This window comes from Leptonychotes weddellii, chromosome 10, assembly GCF_054177405.1.
Source record: "Leptonychotes weddellii isolate Sample4059 chromosome 10, ASM5417740v2, whole genome shotgun sequence".
In the NCBI taxonomy this organism is placed as follows: domain Eukaryota; kingdom Metazoa; phylum Chordata; class Mammalia; order Carnivora; family Phocidae; genus Leptonychotes; species Leptonychotes weddellii.
In genome coordinates, this window is record NC_138378.1 from 53172214 (window position 1) to 53197593 (window position 25380).

Below are 25380 nucleotides of genomic sequence, written 5' to 3' on the forward strand. Positions count from 1 at the left end.
TGTATGGTGACTAACATAACATAATAAAATTAAAAACTAAAAAAAAAAAAAAAGTACCAAACTCTAAAATTCTCTGTTAGGTTTCAAAGGTGTGTGGGACTGATATTATATGTAAACTACCGTGGTGTATTTTTAAAACTAGTCTGACTGCCACTCTTCTGTTTCAGGTTTACTCCTGATTTCACAGCTTCTAGAGTTATTCGTGAACTGAAGTTTATAACAACCAGTGGCTCTGAATTTGTATTTGTATTGAATGCATCCCTTCCATACCATATGTTAGCAACCTGTGCGGAAGCCCTACCCAGACCCAACTGGGAGCTGGCTCTGTACATCATCATCTCAGGAATCATGAGGTATTTGTGTCTTCTTTTGAGGTTGGTATTCAGGCATCACTTGACACTGTTCCTCGCATGCCCATGGTGTGCCAGTCACTGTTGTGAATGCTGGGAATCTATCAGCAAACAGAACAGACCTTTTTGCCTTGATCAAGCCTGCATCTAGTAGTGGGAGCAGTCAGAACTGAACCCCACTTGAGTGGCATATACAATAAGCAAAAGTCTTCTACCTTTAAAATTTCTTACACAAATTAAGTACGCGTTAATTTCTTAAAGGGAAAAAACCACTCATAATTTGCCAGGTAACGTTACTTGATTTGGGCATAGGTAACTTACTCAACATTATATGATACTTTTTTTTAAACAGACCTAAGCAGCATGAAATGTGAGGAATATTTTTTGAATCCTCGGCAACCTCATCTTTTTTTCAGTATATTTATATCTTTGGAGAATCTGATACACGTGCCTCTAAATTTACATGGTTACCCCACACATCCTTTAAGGGAAAAAGAGTTGGTCTGGAGAGTTAAAACCGCAAGGTAAAAGCTTCTTGGTAAGAGGAAAAGTATCCTCCAGGTGTCTGTCCTGATACAAGTAATTATTTCCTCTATATAAGCCTCCATGTAAGTTGGCATTCTATAAAAATGAGCGTGCAGGCATCCCTGTTTTTTATATCCTGTTGTACTTTACCAAGAAACTCTGTCTTTAATATCAGATTTTGTTACTCTTGCACTAACAAATGAATCCCAACTCTCCACCTTCTGTGCCCCTACAGTGCACTGTTTCTCTTGGTAATTGGAACAGCCTATTTAGAAGCTCAAGGAATTTGGGAGCCATTTCGAAGGCGACTATCCTTTGAGGCCTCGAACCCACCCTTTGATGTGGGAAGACCATTTGATCTCAGGAGAATCGTTGGTATTTCATCTGAAGGAAAGTATGTTCACATGCTGGAAATAAAGTCTCTAGTATACATAAATGTGGCTGATGTAGTTAAAAGAAAAAATAAGTTTTTCTTTTCATCTTTGCTCAAGGGGGAAGAAATCTTAATTCTAATTACTTCATAATCTCTTGTGTACAGCTCTCTTCTCTGCTAGAACTCAGAGCTGATCCCATGTTTTTATTGTGTTGGTGAGGGTTGAAATATTCTTAGTTAGATCACTGACTTGATTCCTAAATTTTCAGATAGAATAGACCCTATAAAATTGTGGAAAGTATCCCTATTTCTTGCTGGGTTTTTTTTTTTCCTTAGAGTACATATCTCTCTTGTGGCTATCTTGATGAGATAAAAATTTTTTCATATTAGATTTTGTAAGTTGCTATTTACTGATCTGCGGTTGGTCCTTTTTGCAGCTTGAACACACTCAGCTGTGACCCCGGTCACAGTAGGGGGTTCTGTGGAGCAGGCGGCTCGTCGTCCCGACCCAGTGGAGGGAGTCACAAGCAGTGTGGCCCACCGGTGCACCCACACAGCGGTCACAGCAGTAGAAACTCAGCTGACGTGGAAAACGTCAGAGCGAAAAACAGCTCCAGTACCTCTGGCAGGACTTCTGCGCAGTCTGCTAGCAAAGCAAGCCCCCTTGTCTTAGATTCCAACACAGTGGCCCAAGGTCATGCCGCGGGCAGAAAGTCCAGAGGAGCCAAGCAGAGCCAGCACGGCAGTCAGCACCATGCCCACAGCCCGCTGGAGCAGCACTCCCCGCCCCCGCCCCCGCCGCCGCCGCCGGGGCCTCAGCACCAGGAACCGCAGCTCGGGAGGCTGTCACCCGCCCCGCTCTCGCACCCTTCCCACCCAGAACGGGCCGGCAGCACAAGGCACAGCTCGGAGGACTCGGACATCACCAGTCTCATAGAAGCCATGGACAAAGACTTCGACCACCAAGACTCCCCACCCCTAGAAGTGTTTACAGAGCAGCCGCCGTCACCGTTGTCAAAAAGCAAAGGTAATCCTCCGTTCTCACTGTCAGAAAAGCGTGATGTATGCGGGGAAGGCGGGTGCATAATTAAGGAGCTGTGGTAGAAGCAGCTGATTTAGTAAGTGTTCTTCTGGCTCAAATTCACCTCCAGTTTGGACTTAAGCTTTTCCGTATCTGATGCAAATAGAGAGGTATCCATTTATCATAAAAAATATTTGAACTTCTTAGGTTATTTATCAAATTTAGAAATTTATTGGACATCTCTTTCCATTTTTTCAACCGTCTGTGATTATTGTGTTGTGATAGGTTGAGCTTTTTTTTTTAATTGTTAAACTAATTTTTAATACAATGGTGAAATGGAGACCCATCCATTTTAACTCAAAAATAATATTTCTGGGGCGCCTGGGTGGCTCAGTCGTTAAGCGTCTGCCTTGGGCTCAGATCACAATCCCAGGGTCCTGGGATAGAGCCCCGCGTCGGGCTCCCTGCTCAGCAGGAAAGTCTCCCTCTCCCTCTCCATCTGCCTCTCCCCCTCCTCATGCTCTCTCTCACTCTTTCAAATAAATAAAATCTTTAAAAAATAATATTTCCACAGAACCTGTACTTTAGAGCAGGGGCTGGCAAACTACAGCCAGAGAGCCAAATCACCACGTGTTTTCATAAATAAAGTTTTATTGGAACATAGACATGCTGATTCATTTCCATATTGTCTATGGCTAGTTTCATGCTATAACAACAAAGTTGAATAGCTGCAAGAGACCATAATGGCCACAAACCTGAAAATATTTACTATCTATGTCTTTACGGAAAAAGTTTGCTGATCCCTGCTTTGGAGTTCTGTGTGCTGGATTAGCTACCTATTTCTCAGTAACAAATTATCCCAAAACGTCGTCACTTAAAATGCCCACACTTACTATCTCAGAGTTGCTGTGGGTCAGGCATCTGGGTGCAGCTTAGCTGGGTTCTCTGGGTTGCAAGACTGCAGTCAAGGTGTTGCCTGGGCTGAGGTCATCTTAAGGTTCAACTGGAGGAGGATCTGCTTCCAAGCTCACTCAGGTAGTTGATGGCACAATTCAGTTTTTCATAGATTGTTGGACTGAGGATCTCAGTTCATTGCTGGCTGTGGCCACCAGCCTCATGGGTCCTCTCCATAGGGCACTTTAAAGCAGTTGGCTTCACCGGAGCAAGGAAGCTTAGAGGCAAGAGAGAGAACAAGCTAGCAGGACAGAAGTCACAGTCCCTAACGACCTAATCTTGGAAGTGACATCACATCACTTTTGTAGTGTTCTCATCAGAAATGTGGTCTGGCCCATACTCCAGGAAAGAGAATTCCACAGAGCATAAACACCAGGAGGGAGGGGGGGTGCACTGGGATTTATCTTAGACATGACATACACATACACAGAGGTAGGCTATTTGGTAACTCCCAAAATCAAAATATAAAAACCAGTAAACAGCCTGTAGCTCTATTTCAATTTAATCCCTTTACAGCCTGAACTTTTTGCATCTTCCTCTCTCTCCCGTAGCAGTCCTGCCACTACACATTATTCCAAGCCTGTTTCAGGAACCCCCTCACTGGTGTACCAGGGAGGTTTTTTGCCTTTCGTTTACACAGGGAACAGGGAAGTTGGCCGTCCTGAGAGACCAGAAGAAACCCAATGTTCCCAGAGTCCAGGAGTTTTCTGTTAGAGAATTTCCTAGTCCCTGATATGAAAACTAGTTACATAGAGTCCTCTTAGAATTACATGCATTTGGATTTGCAAAATAGTAAAATGTCTTGAATATTATTTAACTTTTTCCAGAGAAATGTATTTTTTGCTAACTCATTATTAATAGAGCTTATTTATTTTAGGGTAATTTTCATAAGTAATATTAAATGAATCCTTAAAGTTCTTTTTATTAGATCAAGTTACATAATCAGTTTTGCCCATATTGAGGGCATGAATAAAATAAATGTATATTATCATTTCTTACCAGAAAGAATTTGGCAGTCAAAACTGAATGCCTCACTGCCTGTGCCTAAGATAGTCCACTAAAATCAGTGTGATAGGTCCATTTTTATTTTCAGGGTCATTTATCTGGAACATAAATATTAAAATTTTAAAAATGATTTTAATTATCACAGTGGTCCTAGAGTCAACCTACTGAAAGATATTTAATGATGGAGTATGGGTACCACCACATCGTTAGTGATTCTTGAACCCATGAGGACACAGTGATTCCAGGCATCACATGAGTGGCCATTCTACTTGTTATAAGGATAACTGCTGCTGTTTGGAAAGAAGGAAGGAAACAAAATCTTTAATTTTTTTTTTTAGCAAGTATTTTTATTGAAGTATAACATACATATGGAAAACTAGCCTCTTAAATGAACTTTAAAAGGTGGGCATTGATCTCCAGGTTGCAAAATAGTAGTATGTCATAAAACCATAGGATTTTAGCTGGGCAGAACCTTTATAAGCTCTTAAAGCTTACCCCAGGCCCCTGTAGGTAGTCATGTTCATGTTAAATATGAACCTTCTGTTTTCAGAAGCACCCTGTTCCTCCTGACCGTACCCAGTATCTCAGACAAAAAGTCTACCTTATAATGAGCTTATGTAATTCCTGGCTTTTGGAGACTGCTCAGAGTGACTTCTCTTCAAATAAATATGATCTCCCGAGATCTTGCCTAGATTGTAGGCCATCAAGCCATTTCCCTAGTCATTCCTCCTGTCACTGCTCCTCGTGGAAGATGGCACCCAGAAATGCCCTCTGTTCAGAGCTGGCCTGAGCAGGGCCTCGTAAAGCTGGGCAGTCATTAGACTCTATACTTGTTTGGTTTCTTCCCCTGCAATACAGACTCCTAGGGACTGGACAGAGGCCATTGTCGGATTGAGGGTTAAAACCCAAGGAAGCTCTGAACCTAGTGCAGTCACTCGTCAGTATCTGCATTAACTGAAGACATGGTGGAATCTGCAGCCATGCTCATTTCTGGCTTTGGTAGCGTGAGGGGCAGCTTTATCTAGGATTGGGAGATGCAGAGTGGCACACGGTCATGAGGTGAGGCTCAGCCGTAAGGCAGGCCCAGATTGAATCATGGCTCTGCCCCTTCCTAACTGTGTGACTGTGTGAAATTTACTTCTGTGATCCCCCATTTGTTCTCTTTAAAGTGGAGAAGATAGCTACTACCTACACTGTGGGATGTAGCTCCTGCTAGGAGCCACACCATCTTCAGCCTGCTGAGTTGAAGGGAGCTGTGGAACACCCTGGCACTAATGTCTGCCTAGAACATAGTCTTAAGGGTGAGAAATGGGACAAACGGGGCTAAAGACAGAATCCTGAGAGCAGGGCCAGCAAGGAGAAGGCCAGCAGACAGTGTGATGGAAAGCAGGTAGAAGATGTGGTCGCTGTATCCCAGCAAGGCCAGAAGAAGCAGAGGTAGAACAGAGCTGTACAGAGCCTGGCAGCTAGGACATTACTTGACCTTGGCCAGATAGTTGCTGTGAAGTGATAGGACTAGAAACCAGGTTACAGTGGTGTGAGTACTTTTTCACATCAGACTGTTAATAGTGGCCACTTCTCAGGGTATGCGTTTGGGGGCAAGTGAAAGGGGGCATTTACTCTTTACTCTGTAGTTTCCATGCTCTTTAACTTTTAACCAAAAAAAAAAAAAAAAAGTGGGGGATGAATATATTTTTTTATAGATTTTAGTTATGTATCTGAGAGAGAGAACGAGCAGTGGGGAGGGGCAGAGGGAGTGAGAGAGTGAGAGAAGCAGACTCACCGCTGAGCAAGAAGCCCAATGTGGGGCTCAATCCCAGGACCCAGAGATCATGATCTGGGCCGAAGGCGGACACTTAATCAACTCAGCCACCCAGGTGCCCCGGGATGAATATATTGTGTGGTAGTATTTTTAATGAAAAAAATGGGTAGCACGGTGTTTGGAAATATCTATGAGTGAAGGACAAAAAGCCAGTAGAGCTGAGAACAATGATGGTGGTCAACACTAACGTTCCAGGCCTGACTGCACATGCCTCGTGCACCCTGGTGATTGGCATTGCTGTGACCCTGTGTCTCCAGTTAGAAGCCCAGTCCAGAAAGAAAGGTTGCAGCGGGCAGATATGGGAGGCCATGCCCAGGCCTGATTCTAAGCCCTCAGCTTGTAACTACACTGTCCTGCCACCTCCAAAAAGAAGAGAAGCAAATGCCCAAGGAGGTGGGTGGGGTGGGACCCAATTCAGTAGAGTATAAAAGATAGGACACTCATTCCACAGGCATGTGGATGCAGATGAATGGGTAGAGCCGAAGAGGGGTACAGGGAGTCCGAGGAGCTTCTGTTGGAGGCGAAGTCACAGCTGCTGGGACTGAGGGGTGAAGTGGGAGGGTAGAAACAGGAAACAGTTTGGAGTAGTCTGGTTCCACTGAACTCACATTTCTGTGGACTGGGAGTCCATGGGACATGTGAGCTGGATGTGCAGAGCAGCCCCTCAGGTAGCATGGGGACCCCGCCGAGGGTCGCGGTGGCACTCCGCACACTTTTGCCCTCTTTCTCCATGCTCCACTGCAGCCCAAGGGTGAGGAGTGCAAGCTGGGGAGTTGGATTACAGCACTGTCGGACTTCTGCAGGGCGGGGGTGGCAAAAAGACCAGGGGTGAGAATGCCACGGGGGTTGCTGGCAGGACAGAGATGCATATGCCAGACGGTGCAGAACTTGCAGGATAGAGAAGGACCTCAGGCCAGAAGGAGCCCCACAAACAGGGAGAACATGGACAGTCAAGGGGTGGGAGATCCAACACATCCAGCTGCAGGGATGGTGGAAGCAAGGGAAGGACAGGAGACTGGTCTGCAAGTGCGACCTGAGACTGCAAGGCTTCAGAGGAAAGGCGATTCTGGGTGGTGACAGGTTCTTAAGTGCAGCCTTGGAAATGGGGTGTGAAAGTAAAGCCCATTAGCAACAGTGAGGCCACAGAGCTATAGGTCTGCAGTCCCTTACACAACCCTCTGGAAGCCTCACATGTTTGGGAATTCAGATTCTGGAAAGGCATGCAGTGCGTGTACCATATGAGTCATAAGACTAACTTCATTTCAGCAGCTTCAGTTGTACTACCAAGAGTTGAGGCATCAAGTTTTGTTTCTAAATGAGGGAGAAAAACTAGGAGAGCTTTTTGGATTTCAGAGGTCCTGATGAGAGATGACTGACCTGACCCATACAAGACCTGGAGCCCAGGTGATAGGACGTTGAGGGTCAGAGGAAGTCCATGAGGCTCGTGTCAGGCTCCTCAGGGAGGACTGGGAGACCTGCAGGGTACAGTGGTGAGGCCAGGCAGTGTGTAGGAATGTAGTGTGTATGCAGTTGTCACAGACGTAGAGGGTTCTGGGTGCATGGATCTGATCTGCCTTCCAGGCTATCTGCAAGGAAACAGACTAGATTCAGAGCTAGCATTATAAAATCTACCCTAAACTCGCCTCCCTCCAAAAGCAGGGCATCTGCCAAGTATTGGTGAAGCCTGAGGCTTGGTTGATAAGCTTTCCACTCCCTCCTCCACTACTATATATTGTCCCAAAGGCAAAGGTAACCAGTCCTTGGAGAAATCTAACCTGATTTGCCCAATAGGGTGGAGAAGTGGACCTGAGTGAGCCGAGAGAAGGGCTAGTATCAGCACAAGGGGAGCAATATTGGTAGTATTTGCTACCCAAAGTTGTGACCCAGGGACCAGCAATAGTTACATCACCTGGGGCCTTTAGAAATGTAGAATTGTGGGGCGCCTGGGTGGCTCAGTTGGTTAAGCGACTGCCTTCGGCTCAGGTCATGATCCTGGAGTCCCGGGATCGAGTCCCGCATCAGGCTCCCTGCTCGGCAGGGAGTCTGCTTCTCCCTCTGACCCTCCTCCCTCTCATGCTCTCTGTCTCTCATTCTCTCTCTCTCAAATAAATAAATAAAATCTTAAAAAAAAAAAAAAAGAAATGTAGAATTGTGGACCCCAACCCAGAATGCTGAATCAGACTCTGCATTCAACAAGGTCCACAGATGATTGGGATAACGTGTGTTAAGCCACTAGTGAATGTAACCAGGGAATGTCCTTGGGAGGCGGGCACCGGTCCTTCTAGTGGTTTTTGGGCAGACAAGGAGTTGCCCTTAAAGGGAGTGGACGGAAATGCCTAGATAGGACAGAAGCTATCCTCTCCCAATATTAAATTGTAGTTGTGTGCTTTTGAATATTGGTGATACTTGGTTTCTAGAATAAACAAATCCAAAATGAGTGTAATAATTTTATGAAACCCCTACATAATTGAATTCTGTGTACTATAAAGTTTTGGTGGTGCAGGCCTTTTTTCCTAGTCCTGGGTACCTTACTGGTTCTGCTTAGTACCACAGATGGTATATAAAACCTTATAAAGGTACCAGAAAAGCTACAACAAAAAGAGTATGGGTGTTCTTACAAACTCATTATTAATTCCTTCCCTGCGTTAGAAGTAAAATTATCTCACTTAATAGGACTTCTTTTCTAACTTGCATTGAGCTAAACAAGTCATCTTCACAATCTAAGCACAGAACTTAATCAGAAAGAATAATATGATTGCTGTGAAATTTTGAAAACAGTATTTGCTTTAGCTTAAAGAACTCCTGAAGAGTTTTTTCCATATGCATTTTTTGGTATGTTTTCATTTAACATGCTCATACAAAGTTATTATGTGGGGAAGTAAATTTGCATGACAAGTACTGACCTAGTAAATTGGCCTCATTTAGACCATTTTAGCAGCCAAAACATGAGGAGGAAGACAACTTCTGCCAGAATTCGTGCTTCTCTAGAGAGTCTAGTCAGATGTTACAGCTGATGTGACATGGCCTACCTTGGGCCCACTGCAGCCAGGAACTGCACATATTCAGAGAAACCATTTGCTCAAAGCTAATGGAAACTTTCCTGAAGCAATTCTTTTGGATAGAAATTAATACAATGACCTAAAAGTGGGAGAGAGACAGCCAAAGCAGCTTGCGCAGACAAGTTGATTACAAATTCATTTATTCACTCCTTCGTGAAGACAAAAAGTAAATGAATAGGATGTATGCTTTAAATTTATAATTTATACTTTGCCTCCTTAAAATAATTGGTGGTGGTTTAAATTATTAAAGCCTGTGTAAAACAGTGAATAAAAGACAAAAAAGGAGTTTTTGGTGTTTTATCTGTTTGTTTTTAATTATGGTGCTCTCTCATCAGAAACCTAGAAAAAACTGAGTTGTTACCATTAAGTGTTCAGTTGAGCAGCATAGTTCCTCACACGAGGACCAAAGTAAAACATTTTTCTATAGTTCTCGTGCAGGAAGAGGAAGCCTGAAAGTGCATCTGAAAAAAAAACGGACTTTGCTAGCATTGAATTCCAGCTTCAATCTGAGGACACTGATTAATTGAATGGGCATTTTGTCTTTATTGGAGAGAATATGGGAATGTTCTTCATATAGATGTACGCTCAGCCTCACCCATGTGCGCAGCGCTCATGGTGACTACAGTATGTATATAGTGCTCATAGTTGGATTATTTGATGAGGCTTAGGACTTTACTGTTGACTAAAGATGCTAGATCTGTAAGATGCAGATGGTACCCTGTCACAAATATTTAGCAGCCTGCCTTATGTTCCTGTACACACAGGTCAGCCCCAAGGTACCCTGCGGATAAAGACAAGTGGCTTTTGCCAATAAAGAGTTTTGTATCTAATCAATTATTAGAAAAAATACACTTAATTGGGTTCTAAAGCAATGGAAAACTGTTTCATTCTGACCACTTTTATGAGCAAGCGTAGCAACCACCAACTGGACATAACTTAGTCAACCGTACAATATCACAACCAGGATTCAGGCATGCCTCATCTTACTGTGCCTGGCTTTATTGCCCTTCGCAGATAACTGCGTTTTCTTACGGCTTGTGGCAGTCCTACACTGAACAAGTCTATGGCAGCATTTTTCCAGTAGCATTTGCTCACTTCATGTCTCTGTGTCCCATTTTGGCAATCCTCACAATATTTTGAACTTTTTCATTATTATTAAATTTGTTTGGTGATCTGTGATCAGTGATTACAACTCACTGAAAGCTCAGATGATGGTTAGCATTTTTTAGTAATAATTAAGATATGGACGTTGTGGTTTTTTTTTTTTAGATATAATGCTGTTGCACACTTAATAGGTGACGGTATAGTGTAAAGATAACTTTCATATGCACTAGGAAACCACAAAATTTATTTGACTCACTTTATTGTGGTGGTCTGGAACCAAACCTGCAATATCTCCGAGTTATACCTGTTACTGATCTAGTCAAGATACAGAACATTTATATCACCATAATGATCCTTGTGTGTCCTTTTCTAGCCACACCCACTTCCCTCCGACTCCTCTCCCTTCCTTAACCCCTGGCAACGATTAATCTCCATTCCTATAATATGTCATTTCAAGAATGTGCTATAAATGGAATCACAGTTGGCGATGAAGACCGACTTTGGATTCAAACCTTGATATGTTACTCGTGAAAGTGTGAGATACGGGATAAGCTTCCAGACTTGGGGCGGCAAATCTCAGAGCAGGTCACACTGTAGGAGTATTTCAGGGTTTACAAAGGCACAAAACCAACTTGTACAGCTTGGCAGACACTGGCTGAGCACTTGCCATGTGCTGGGCACCATGCAAGGCACTGAGGATGGAGAGATCAGTAAGGCTGAGAATTCTGGGGGCTCATGGGGCCAGAGCCATACAGGCTCCGTCCCATTTGCCATGGCAGAAAGGAGCTCCAGGCAGTCAGGGTGGATTGGAAGCTGTTATAATTAAACCACTGGGCAGTCTCCTGCTAAAACAAAGGCTTCTCAATTTTTGAGACTTAATGTCCCAGTTGTGGTTTCAAGTTTATTACCTCCTGGAATCAGTGTGAAAGTAAATGACAAAATGACATTCCTAAAATCCAGTCAGAGTTTTACCTGTTCTTTTTCTAGATCAGGCCCAGCAAAGGTTTTCTGTAAAGGGCCAGACAGTAAATAGGTGAGGCGTGGTCTGTCTCTGTCATATATTCTTCTTTGTTTCTTTTTTTCGATCACTAAAAAACAAAAAAATCATTCTCCCCTCACAAGCCAAACAAAACAGGCCACAGGGCAGATTTCATCCATGGGCCACAGTTTGCCAACCCCTGTTTAGATGCCAAAGTTTGATTTTCTGGCAATAATTAACAGTGGCCAGGAAACGTTAGGATTTAAATAACTTGTTTAAGCTCCCATTATCAAAAGGATGTATTTTTAAATGGCGTATAGAGAATAGGTTCAACTGAGGCTTATGTGGCTTCTGCAGCTTTACCCTGCCTGCCCACCCAGGTGATTGCGCAGGTGCTGGAATCCAGGGATTTCTCTGCTGTTGCCTAATGCAGCCTAGAATGGAAGCTCGGTGAGGGCAAGGGTTATGTCGTCAGTGCTACTGCTGAATTCCCAGGACATGGAATGCTGCCTGGGAAGTAGTGGGCACTCAGATATGTTGTGGGTTGGTTTTTCATTTGTCTTGGGAGCATCCACATCTTTTAAAATAGTAGGCTTTCTAGAGCTCTGTCTCACTCTGTCCATATAGAACATTCCGTGGTGTTTATGTGCCGGCCACTGCTCTGAGGGCTTTATGCAATTCCTTATTACAACCCTATGAGGTGTTGTCTCTCCTAGCTTACAGATGGGAGGCCAAGAATGTGCACCTGGTTAGGGAGAGCCAGGATTTGGACTCAGCCATCATGGCTCTGCCCCCAGGCCTCTGAGCACCCCTTGGGTGATGTACGAGGGCTTATTATCCTGTGTCACCTTCAGGCTTCCATCTCCAAACAGATTTGAAAGGATGTCTGGTTTTCTCTTGTGTGATTTTTCAAAGCTACATCATCCTTGGGGCTATCAAAAAGTATTCTAAGACAGACGTAGATTTGTCAAAACTACTAAGTTTGCCCAAAATCATTGAACTGTACACTTAAAATGGGTTTATCTTACTGTACATAAATTATGCCTCAACAAAATTGATTTTTACAAATATTCTCATCAAAAAGTCAAACATGTGGCTGGGTGATGGACACTGGGGAGGTATGTGCTATGGTGAGCGCTGTGAACTGTGTAAGACTGATGAATCACAGACCTGTACCCCTGAAACAAATACTACATTATATGTTAATAATAAAAGAAAGTCAAACATGATTTGGAAAGTTTTAATTAGAGAAGAAATAAAGTAGAGAAAGAAACCTTCACTAATGAGAAAGAGTCCAGCCTCTTGGAGAAAAGCTATAATGGCTGTGTTTTCTGAGCTATTTAAAACATCAAGAAGTTACTTTACTTTGATTTCCATCCCCAGGGAAAGGAAAACCTCTTCAGCGCAAGGTGAAACCACCTAAGAAGCAAGAAGAAAAGGAGAAGAAGGGAAAGGGAAAGCCACAGGAAGATGATCTGAAAGACTCCCTGGCTGATGACGACAGCTCCTCCACCACCACAGAGACCTCCAACCCTGACACAGAGCCTCTCCTCAAGGAGGTATGATGGGCTCCCATAGACAGACAAGAGAAGGAAGTGCCCCCTGCAGCTCGCAAGAGACTCTCTCCTAGATCGGGCTTTTATCTCTTACGTAGGCGCATGCTCTGGGGAGTCCTTCCCCGTGTGCACAGGCATGCCTGAACAGTCACAGCCCCTAGGATGGAGGTCTTCATATCCCCCAGGCAACAACACCGGCAAGCATGTTGGTAAAGTGAAGTAGTTAGAAATTGGAAACACGGCTTGAAACTTAGGGACTCTCTGGAATAGTAACTACTCTGGCTCATGAAATTTATTTCAAATTTTAAGTCTTAAAAGAGGATGAGAAGGACCTAGACCGTTTTCATTATATGGGACTTTTCCTGTCTTATTGCTGCTGGTACAGCGGCCTTCAGTAGCTGCTCACTCCTCCCACAGTTTGGGCAGTGACTGTCCTGGAGGGGAAGGTGGCCCAGGGAAAGACGCCACACATCAGTGGTCACTCAGAACTGGGGACCCAGCTCAGCACACATTACATCAAGAAAGCCGCCTCGCTTCTCAAAGTCCTCCGCTCTCAGGGTAGTCACCAGTGTCAAATAATACTGCAGAATGCCCGCTGCTTAGTGGCAGTAGGTAAATGGAAGGTAAAGTTACCGTTGTGAGCAGGTCTGAGAGTGTGAGTTACAAGTGCTATGCAGAAAAGTGAGGGCATAGTTCTATTTTGGCATTTTTATTTTGAGATAACTGTATTCCAAATTTAATATGATCCTAATATAGCCTTTAATAATCTAGGCCCGAATTTCTTTTTCAGTTCTAATCTAGTGACCTAAGGAACCATTTCTTAAAGATATCTAACAGCATCATCTGCATATGTTAATTTTTTAATGAAATTTACATGTGACTTATTTTTCTTGTCAGCTCCCTTCCCCTTCACGTCCTTCACATTTGGTGGGATGCTCTGTACGCCCTCAGTACAGTGCATAGTACTGGACTTCTATACTGTATTATATCCTTTCTAACAGTTTCCTTCAGAGAAGCAGAATGCCATCTTCGGTTTTGAGTGGAATCCCAGCAGTTTCAATGATATGAATAAGCATTTGGAAAGCATTTTCAGGGCAGGCTTTCTTCACGTTTCCTCACTTCTTTTCCTGCCCTTCTGGCTTTTCTCCTAACGCTTCTCTCCAGCTGACCCCATCTGCCACCATTCTCTGTGCACCCCCTGGCATCATTCTCCCCTCTCCGTTCGCTTCCTCCTGCTCCTTCCATCTCCTTCCCCACCATTTGTTTCTTACAGACACAGCACAGACTCCATGCGGCCTTCATGCCCGCTCTCCTCCCTTCTGATCGGTGTTTAGTCGTCGTCCTCAGTGCTCTTGCATATAGTTTGTGTGCTTTTATTTCTTGGTGACTGATTTGTTTGCCAGTTGTGTGTGTTTTGTTCCTAACTAGATAACAGACTTGACAGGTCACTATCCCATAGATGGCTTTTCCAACCTTCTTCTACCCATTCATTCAAAAAGGAAGGCTTGAGTGGAATACTACACGGCCATTAAAAAGGGATGAACTCTTGCTATTTGTGATAGCATGGATGGAGGAGGTTATGCCAGGTGAAAAAAGTCAGACTGAGAAAGACAAATACCACCTGCTTTCACACATGTGTAGAATCTAAAACACAAAACAAACAAAAAGCAGAATCAGACCCACAAATACAGAGAACAAACTGGTGGTGGCCAGAGGGGAGGTGGGTAGGGGGAATGGGCAAAATGGGTGAAGGGGAGTGAGAGATACAGGCTTCCAGTTGTGCACTGAGTAAGTCCCAGGGATGAAGGGCACAGCATAGGGAATGTAGGCAATGATACCGCAGTAGCGTTGTATGGTGACCAATGGGAGCTACACTTGTGATGAGCACAGCATAACATATAGAGGTGTTGAATCACTATGCTGTACACTTGAACCTTACGTAATATTTGCATCAGCTGTACTCAAAATCTTTTTTAAGGCAACTTAAAATGAAAAAAAAATAGGTACTGAGCACCTGAGTGCCAGACCTTGTGCTTGGGAAACAACAGAGGACAAAAAGACCATCTCCTTGTCCTCAAAGAGCTCATGGTATACAAAGTCCTTGATGAGTCAAGTGTTCGAGAAGTACTCCCTGAATAACTCAGTCTTAAAAGGTGGGCAGGAGTGTGGGTTAGCCCTTTCTCTGGTTATTCACTCCTGACAATTAAATAGATTGACCTGATGTGACCTATTAAAACCCAAGTTGCCTTAATGTCCATAAATAGTGAAGCTGGGTAGCGTCTCATTTACCTAGTGCCAGTAACTCCTCCCATACCCACAGCTGTGCCATTCTGCTGAGCATGTCCTTCCCCTGTCCGTACCCCTGATTAGCCTCAGTGCATCATTGCACATGGTGCTGCTCCAGCCATGTGTGATGAAGAACCAGTGTGTTTTTTCTTTCCAATCTGTCGTATAGGTGGTCCTACCACACATAAGTAGTACACACCCATTCCACATGCAACTCCCCAGCGAGTTCAGTGAGACCTGAACAGATCTATGCCCTGTTTGGGAGACAAGTGCACTGGTCTCATGCCTGGATGCCACAACAGTGTGGACTTACTGTAAACGTGCCTAAGTGCGGCTTCCGTACTTACCCAGTCAGGGACCGGAAGAAACCAGAGTGGACAGACCAGCGACATAGCACAGCTCTAAGGTGCAGCTTAAGTGTGACCTCAGTGCAGGCTTCACACTCAGGCCAGGTAAGACAGTCCTTCTCTGCTCTGGTCAGAGCCCGTGAATAGTTCTCCACCAGGGTACAAGTTCACCTCCAGCCGTCGTATGCATCTGCCTCCTGCTAGACTTCACAGTCCTCGGGGAAAGGGCTGGGGCCCTGTGGGCCTGCACTGCCTAGCACCAAGTGGGTGACCAGTAAGTGTCAGTTGAGTGAGTGAATGAATAACGAAGCCCCTCTCGTTGACGGTGAATGGATAGCATTAAACCCACCGTAACACTTTCACAGTCACAGTGTCGCTCGGGAACCCTTCGTGAACAGGTGTGAGAACACTTACTGCTGCCTGCACTGCTTTCTTGCCCTGGATTTTACCTGTACTTAGGATTAGCAACATTGCCAGAAGGATAGGACTTTATATTGTACTCCAGGCTGACTTTTCTTGTAAAAGAGCAAGGTTTTCTCACCCGGTGCTTAAAAATGAGAAGCTACCAATTTGCTGCGGCCGCTGGCACCACCCACCCCAGGCAGGATGTCAGGATAAATAAAATAACACTCTTTATAACACGGGCTCGCCCAAACGTAAATTACTATAAATCAAAGGCTAAAAAATTGGCAGAACTACAGTAAAGATAGAAAGGAGTTTATTGTTTTTAAACATACAACGTGTTGCATCTGCTACATCCTTGGTTTTGTGTCTCTGCCTTCATCTAGGACTGTATCACTCATTTTTATGAGTCCTTCTCAGCGATTAAGTGTACATTTTTTTACAGGATACAGAAAAGCAAAAGGGAAAACAAGCCATGCCTGAAAAACATGAAAATGAAATGTCTCAAGTGAAGCAAAAAAGCAGAAAACTCTTAAAGAAAGAAATCCCAACAGATGTGAAACCCAGGTAAGAAAAATAAATGTATGCAGAGAAATCAGGTATCCATAAGAAATGACTGGTGCAATCAGGTCATGTTTTTGTGGTGAGTTGGTTACTATGGGATTTCTGCAGCAAAAGCCATGACTGCATTGTGTTCCTCTCGGGTCTTTTCTGATGCCTGGTGTTGACTGGGGACCACATGCTGCTGATGTCAGACATGGAAAAGGCAGAGTTAATGACTTCTTATGAAAATATAGGATGAAATTTTAGGTTGGTAATTTGTTCCCAGGCAGAGAGCCATTCCAGTTCTGTACAAAGGTGACCTTGATGGTTTAACCACAGGTAGGAGCATAACTTTTCTCAAAAAGAGCTCTGACTCTGTTCACTAACCTAGAGCTGCAATTGGGTTCTAGACTTTTGTGCCATAAAACTTGAAAAAATTTATTCTTACCTGAAAAATGCACAGGGCAGAGGCACCTGGGTGGCTCAGTCAGTCAAGTGTCCAATTCTTGGTGTCAAGCGTCCAATTCTTGGTGTCAGCTCAGGTCATGATCTCAGGGTCCTGGGATCAAGCCCGGAGTCGGGCTCTGCGCTCAGCGGGAAGTCTGCTGGAGATTCTTTCCCTCTCTCTCCCTATGCCCCTCCCCTTCTTCCTTTCTCACTCTCTCATTAAAAAAAAAAAACAAACTCAGGGCAGATATCCTCTATCAACAAGAATTAACTAGGAAATAACTCCATTCCAGTCACCATGGAACAGGATTCTGGTGGGCCCCACAGGGAAGGCTTGCTGCAGAATGTTTCCTCAAGTAAATGAAGGAGTTGAACTGTTAGGTCATTAACTAAGGTTACTTTCATTAAACCTTAGATCTACCAAATAAGCTAATTTTAGTTTTAGCATTGTCCATGCCCTTCATAGTTGATCATATAAAATGGCCATCAGCATGTAAGCTGGTATTTACCTTCTTGTGTGATAAGTGCACATTGACCTAGGAAGTTGAAGGAATTGGGTATAAATTACTAAAGGAAAGCATTGTTATCATTCGAATTGGCCTTACATTTTTGGAAGATCAGTTTTACTCTGATTCTGGGACTAATACGTGAGCTTTCCAGAAACACCAATAAACTGGAGTCTTTCCCTAGACGGCTTAACTCAGGCACAGGCAGTGTCTTCCATAGAACCAACAGCTTCTGAGAAATTAGGTGTTAACTATAGTGAAATGAAACCTCGTCCCTGAATTTATGAAATAATACAGCATATGGCAGTCATTAATTACTAATGGAATATTTATACCTAAAATTCACTCTTATGTGCAAATTTTTATTGGATCCAATCCCACAGTTTGCTGCGAACAATCTGACCCAGCTAGAATCAATGTCAAGTGGAGTAATGGTTGATACACTTGGATCTCTCCTGAGAGAAATCAACCTGAGGCACTAATTAGTGCTAACAGCATTCTGGCACCCCAGGACTGGAATAATACTCTAGTGATTAGGGATTATTCTTCTAGGTCTTTTTCAGGCTTAGGTGATTAATCAGATTCTTAAGTAAATGGGGCTAAAAAACACAAATTATGAAAAACCGTAGTTTTCATGGAGATCTTGTGAGAATAGACAATCATGCTGTAATTCTTATCACAAATTTAAAAACCAACCTTCTAAGAATTATCGTAACAAAACTGTTCTGTAGGTGACTTTTGCCAAATCTGCATGATTAGCCTTGATGCCCGAGCTGTCAGACATAATTTTTTAAAACAGATAGTACATGTTAATTCTTACCTTCATCTCTTTTCCACTGACTTCTGTTATATTCCAAATTTTTATGAAATAAACTGACCATTAGCAGAATTACCATAGCAAAACCATTCCACAGAGGACTTTTACCCATTCTGCACTGTGTATTAGCCTCGATGCCTGAGCTCAGAGACATACTATTTCTTATACAAATACTACATGTTCATTTTTACCCTCATCCCTTTTCCTCTTCTACAGTATTCTGATTTTTTTTTATAAAATAAGTTGACCGGGCGCCTGGGTGGCTCAGTTGGTTAAGCGACTGCCTTCGGCTCAGGTCATGATCCTGGAGTCCCAGGATCGAGTCCCGCATCGGGCTCCCTGCTCGGCAGGGAGTCTGCTTCTCCCTCTGACCCTCCTCCCTCTCATGCTCTCTGTCTCTCATTCTCTCTCTCGCAAATAAATAAATAAAATCTTTAAAAAAATAAATAAATAAATAAGTTGACCATTAGCGGATTTGATTTTGAACATTTTATAAAAGATTTCCTTGAATGCCACCAACTGTACGGATTTCGAGTTCTCTGGTTAACAGAAAGCTACAGGAGCCCATTCTCTACTGGCTCTCTGTCAAGGGACAGTTATAAGGATAATCATGTCCTAGTTAAGAGAAAAAATCGTTACCAGCAAGACGGTGTAAGTAGTGTCCTCTCAATTGTCTTTTAAAATTGTCTTTTGTAACTGGCGAAATCCGTATGCAACCTTACTCTTCTGATCTCCTTAATCTAATCTCTTTAAACTCACCAATCTTGTTTTGTGTTTTCCCAAACTCAGTTGGATAAAAGTATTAAAAGAGTCAGAATTCATTAGTACATCACTCAAATATGGAGTTAAACAAAGACTTTTTTGTTTTTGTTTTTGTTTTCACAAGGAGTAGACCATATATTCTTTTTTTTATTTAAATTGTTAATTAACATATAATGTATTATTAGTTTCAGAGGTAGAGTTCAGTGATTCATCAGTCTCATGTAATACCCAGTGCCCTCCTTAATGTCCATCACCCAGTTACCCTATGCCCCCTACCAGCAACCCTCAGTTTGTTTACTAAGAGTCTCTTACGGTTTGTCTCCCTCTCTGATTTTGTTTTGTTTTATTTTTCCCTCTCTTCCCCTGTGATCCTCTGTTTTGTTTCTTAAATTCCATGTATCAGGGAGATCATACAAAGACTGGCTTTTTTAATAACCAGAAACATGACCTCTCTGAATAGAGCCACTCTCTGTCTACACTGAGTTATGACAGTCTGTCACTCAGGTAAAATCACTGCCAGTCCTAACATTAGTGGTACCCAAAACTCCTGTCACCTCAGAAATGCTGTGTGTTACTCTTTGGTTCTACAATCTGAAGGGTATAGATACACTCTTAAAAAGAGATACCACTAATAAGGCATATATGTATTATCATCTTCTTTTGAAAGCTTTATGTGATTGGGAATAAATGTCTGTTCCATATATCAGTAAGCCAAAACACTGATATTCTAAGATTAATAAAATCTGTGGGCTTAGTTCACATTTGCTTTATCAAAAATTAGTCTTTAAATATTGTCACTATTATTGGGATGTTATGTTATCTCTGGGCTACAAGACCCAATCCTGAAATGTTGAGGAACCTGTTTTCTTATAAATAGGTGTTGATAAAGCCAGAGCAGTGTCTCAGTCATGGTCTCTGCCTGTGCAGCCACATCCTACCATACTCCCACAAGTTCATTTCAAAAAATCATTTCCTGGGAGTGTGGAGCATAGTGTTGCAATGGCAGAGACCTGGTCAATCCATCTTGGTCAGCTTCGACACCATAGAAGTTGTCCGTTTATTCATCAACACTTTACATGACTTACATGACTTGAATGTAATAATCTAAAATGAGGGGGGAAAAAAGTCTTCATAGAATAATTGTACTCTCTACTACTCTGCTCTAACAGCACACTCAGCTCAGGGCCTTGGGCACCACATTTCACACCCTGGCCTCCAGACCTGAGAGCACTGGAAAGCCCTCATCTTGGCTTCAGCTCTCTGCCTTCCCCCTTCCCCAGACAGGGGCATAGACTGTATTACATGAGCAAAAATAAAGCCTGGCATCTGAACCACCAGATCTGAAAAACCAAAGGTTTTTCCCTTCTAGAAAGAATCATTTAAATTAAGTAGGCTCTTACCTATTTTACTCAGAAGGCTTTAAAAAAGGTTTCTTGATAAAGATCATCCAGCTTAATTTTGGACAGTATGTATCAGCAAAAATAAAATAGTTGTCTGACACCTTTTTTCTTAAAAAACCAACTAATTTTACAGTGGCACAGAGTTATGCTTTGTATAAATAGCCCCCACTCCCTATACTTATAAATGACTTAATAACTGCACACCCACCTCTGCCACCACCCCCAGAGGGCTGGGTGTCTGTTTCACGGGAGCCTTTGTTGTTGTTTTTTCTTAAATAGAGGTTTTTTTTTTTAAGATTTTATTTATTTATTTGACAGAGACACAGCGAGAGAGGGAACACAAGCAGGGGGAGTGGGAGAGGGAGAAGCAAGCTTCCTGCCGAGCAGGGAGCCCGATGCGGGACTCAATCCCGGGACCCTGGGATCATGACCTGAGCCAAGGGCAGATGCTTAACGACTGAGCCACCCAGGCGCCCCTTAAATGGAGTTTTTAAATAACACTGTCAATCAGAAGTAGAAGGACATGGAAGATTTATAAAACTATAGCATTAATACTCTTGCCCGTATACAGTGAATTCTTTCATGTTGGTTTGTTAACCTGCCAAAAATTCTACTTATTTGGGTTAACAGAGCCCTTTGGGTTTTTGGTTAGCTCTTTTACTAATTCTGAATATAATATCTATTTATTATAGAAAATATGTGAAATAGAAACAAAAGAAAAGAAAATGACCTTTAACCAACTACCATATAAATATTTGTAAATAGCCTATGTTAAAATGTGTTTATTTATATCATTAATAATATTTATGTATTATTCTGTCATCTGGAAGGTTTGAACCCTTCTGACCTTTGAGATCTGGTGTGAATTAGTACAGTGGGCTGTCCCTGTCCCAGAACCTAGCAGAAATTGGCTGCCTTCTAGGAGTGAGAAGTTGGAGTAGCAACAGAAGGAAGATGATGTGGTGCATAACAAATAACCTGAAGGATAGGCTCGGGGAGGCCAGAGTGGTGTGTTGGAGACACACCCGTTTTAGAACATCTACGTCAGCCAGTAAACTTTGTCAGATTTTTAATGAAAAGCAAGCTGTCTGCTCAGCCTTGAACCGACAGCTTTCTGGCCATCACCAGGAGAATGGTGGAGATCACTGATGATTTTTGGAAGAATTCTCGCAAGGGGCCACCAGTTTCTGTCAGCTATGTCTCAGCCTTCACCGGAAAATGCCCTTCTTGGACCAAGTTAGCTTAGCTCCTGTCAGAGGCCTTCCCAAGCCTACTACTTGATCTTGGTGGCCATTACAGAAGCAAATTTGTAAAGAATGTCCTTATGGCCCAGATAGTTACGTTGCTCACACTGCCACCTTCTATAGGTCATCTGTCCATTTCTCTGAGAAATTGCTTCTCTCCCAGCAAATTTTAATGTTCTCTTCATCAGGCTGTGGAAACTTAGCCCAGCATGCCTCCCATTTTGCCTTGGACAGGAAGTTCAGAGCTAATTAGTTCTTCTTATACATGTTTATTATGTTAAGCTTACCTCTAAATCTATTAGAACACATATACACTCTAAATAAAAATAATACTTAAATTTTTGCCCAGGGTTAACCTTGAGTTTAAGAATAAAGAAGAAGATTCATCTCATCCTACTCACCCTAGAGCTTAGGCAAATCACTCAGTCCTGCTGCCCTGCAGTGGGCTAGTGGATTTTCAAAAGCAACCCAGGAACTTAGCCCTGGTTCATTTCATGTTTTCTATGAGACAAATGTGCAGACCCTTGGACATTTTAAGTCTGAGACCTTTCAGAATCTCCACATTCAAGAATCCCACTAGTAGTCCAGACGCTGGAAAAGACTCATTCACAAGCAAAATGACTGCATTCAGCAGCCCCCAAAGCAGCATGTTTGTGCTAAAGGCTTTATACATACTCTGTGAGGTAGGTGCTCTAACCCATTCCATAGTATCCAGTAATGGACCTCAGTTCGTTGTCAGCACTCAGAATAGCAAAGCATAAATCTGCAAGTGCTGAGTGTCTCCTGAACAGTCTTGGAAACATTTGGAAAGCAGTCAGTGTTGTTAGGACCATGACTACATAGTGTCTGAGGAAGCCAGATTAGAAAAACATATGCAGTGGAGATTATAGCATGATCAGTGACTTCTACTCTCTGCTCCAAAACAAAGGCATAAATTTGAATTTTCCATCCATGATTGTCTTTCAGTTCTTTAGAGCTCCCTTATACCCCCCCATTGGAAAGTAAACAACGCAGAAATCTCCCAACCAAGATTCCTCTTCCAACTGCATTGACAAGTGGATCCAAAACACGAAATTCCCAGAAAACAAAAGGTATTTTCATTTCACCATATGGATATTTTCATGATTCATTGTATTAGTAATTATTGAGAGTTACCAGTAATTGATTAGTAGTTATCAGTCCTATAAAAGGCTGCAGTGGTGTTCTCATCCTCATTAGAAGGTTCATTGAAACAGACCTGAAAGAAAGGAATTATCCTCCATTAATGATTTTTTTTTCCTGATTTTTGTGCAGGTACAAATAAGTTAGTGGAAAACAGGCCACCTGCCCTAGCAAAATTCCTCCCAAATAGTCAAGAACTAGGCAACACCAGTAGCTCAGAAGGTGAAAAAGACTCTCCACCACCAGAATGGGATTCCGTGCCAGTTCACAAACCCGGCAGCTGTAAGTATGGGAATTTAGAAACTGTGGTGCCCCACTCTGGGCAGGAAGACTCCACGAGGCATATTGCTTTAAAAGCCGTCCTGGCATCTGTGGTCTGCTGGAGCCCACTTGTACCAGCCAGCCAAAGCCCATTGTTCAATAGTCTGCCTTTGGTGAAAGTGTCCATAGCTCGTTTGGCCCGTGGGGGGAGTGTTTACACCAGAGAAACCAGTAGACAGTTCACATGAGGACTCTTCTTCCAGAGCTGGTAGACCACACCACTTCCCAGTGTACAAAATGGGAATATCTGTCCGGAGCGGTGAATCATCCGAAGAAATACTTCTTTATGAAATCATTAATTCAGCCATTTTTTAGCTGACTAGTTCCCCATGCATTTACAGTGTAATAGTCATTTTTGTAAAAATTCAATCTTCCTTCAATTTGACCCACATCTTTTACATAAACAACCTGCATGAAGGTTTCATTATTTTACTCACTAGCTTCTTTACCTTGTTTGTCAGACTTGGCCCTACAGTAAATCATGACAGTAGCACAGGCTATAAAATAAGATCGAGGTCCTCGCCATAGATACTCAGGACCCAAAATAGAAGGCAACGGAGACAAGCCAAGGAGGGGCCCAATTATAGGGATTTGGGGTCGAGAGAGGACCAGCTCGAGGACTGATTCATCTACGGTGTTAGAGCGAACTCACACTTAGACAGTTTGTGCCAAAGGGAAAATCACAGTTGAACAAAAGATTGTTTGGGGCAAAGCGGGATTTAACTGAGGAGTGGGTGACTGAAGCCCTCAGTAAGGTGAATGAGGAAGAGAACTTGGGAATCCAGGTGCAGTGTACATAAAGCATGGCGCCTTTTACATTTTCACTGGAAAAAGATGCTTTCTTTGTTAAAACCTGTAGGCCCCCTATTTGCCATGAGACCTTCTGGCCCTTTTTAATACTATATTTTGCCTGGGATGAGATACAAACCTAAATCCCTGGTCATTCAAGATATCTTGAATGAATCTCTCAGTAGTCCTGATTTTTGTTCCTTAGGCTGAATGCTTTTTGTTCCTTAGATTCCCCTCTCAGGTTTCAGCTGGATACAGGTCCTTGGCTTCTTTGTGATTTGGGCCGTTGTATATTAAACAAACATCACCTCCGCCACAGAGGGAGGTTTTCAGCTTTGGGAGACAGGGTTCCCAGGGAGCCAGTTTCATAGGGTTGTCTGCAGCCCAGTAAAGTCAGCATAAGCTCTGCTGCTGTGAGTAACAACACGTGGTACAGGAAAGAGGGGACATAAACTGGACACAGCCTTCAGGGCCAGATAGCTGGCTGTGACAGCGTTACCACAAAGTGGCACCTGAGGAACGTGCTGGCATCACTCCTTTGGGATGGAGGAGAAAAAGACCAGATCCAACCCCATGTGAGTTTGGCTCCACACCTCAGGAGGGGAGGAATGTGAGAAATGCCAGGCAAATGGTCTGGAGAAGAAAATGTTTGGAAAGCAGAATGCTGCAGGCTCTGTTTCCTCCGCAGGCCCATCCAAGAAGGCCAGCCGATGTCTCCAAGAGCTCAGTGCCTCAGGGCAGAGCTCCCTGTCATACAACTAGATGGCTTTGCCACTGGGAAAAGTGTGTACTCGCTCCAAGGCCCACATCTGCGTAATTATTTTGTGCTTTTCCAGCCAAGGAATATCTTACCCTGATCCCACATCCTGTAACCTCTCTGCTCTCTCCACCCGCCTTACTAGAAAGTTCTACAGGGCTCCACTAAATACACAAAATTGCTACATGAAACCATTAAGAATCAGTCTAATACACTTCCTCTACCCCTGCTTTCTTATCTTTTCTCCCTTCTCCACCCTTTGCTGATAATTGATCTGGCTGAGACCTCTAGCCTCCAAACCCTCTGTTAGCAGTGCTTCACTTCCTAGGCTTCCCACTGGGCTAAAGCATCTTTCACTCAGGGCTTTGCGAGCCCGCTCCTCGCTGGGAACCCATGTGGAGAGATTGCTCTACCCCCAGGCAGCACCCCTTATAGCATGGTGCCCTGTGCGCATAGGAAATGCTGAGAAAATTGTCTTGGAATAATGTCATGACTTTAAAAGACAACAAATCCAAGGGGTTATTGAAAGGCAAATAGAAAAGTTCTCTAATTACACATGCCCTATGCTATTCTTGGTCACCTCCTGCCTTCCCCCCCATCTTCTCTTCTTACTTCAAGCATTAGTCCATAAGGTCTTTTTCTGACTTTTCTTGACTTCCCGTGTTGCATTCCAACATTAACTAAGTGCTTCTGCAGCTACTGGGCCCAGTGAAACCCATCCCACTAAAGGAGAGCCACCAAGGGATGCAGCGCATGCTCCCCCAGGATAAGCACCTGGGCGAGCAAGCACCACAAGGCAGAGTGTGGCCGCCCCACTGTGGACAGCTCCCAGCTCACTTCTTGGGAGTGG

The 25380-nt window shown here is 43.3% G+C and overlaps 1 protein-coding gene across 3 annotated transcripts in view; it reads left to right on the forward strand.

Annotated features, from left to right (window-relative positions):
• Nucleotides 1–25380, forward strand: part of TMEM131 (transmembrane protein 131) — a 220372-nt gene that overhangs the window by 187950 nt on the left and 7042 nt on the right. For all 3 annotated transcript variants that reach the window (XM_081833431.1, XM_081833432.1, XM_081833433.1), the window contains 7 exons: nucleotides 168–353; nucleotides 1111–1269; nucleotides 1686–2275; nucleotides 12576–12751; nucleotides 16229–16350; nucleotides 22469–22593; nucleotides 22796–22945. In XM_081833431.1, coding sequence (XP_081689557.1) covers nucleotides 168–353; nucleotides 1111–1269; nucleotides 1686–2275; nucleotides 12576–12751; nucleotides 16229–16350; nucleotides 22469–22593; nucleotides 22796–22945 — 1508 coding nt within the window. The remainder of the gene's footprint in view (nucleotides 1–167; nucleotides 354–1110; nucleotides 1270–1685; nucleotides 2276–12575; nucleotides 12752–16228; nucleotides 16351–22468; nucleotides 22594–22795; nucleotides 22946–25380) is intronic.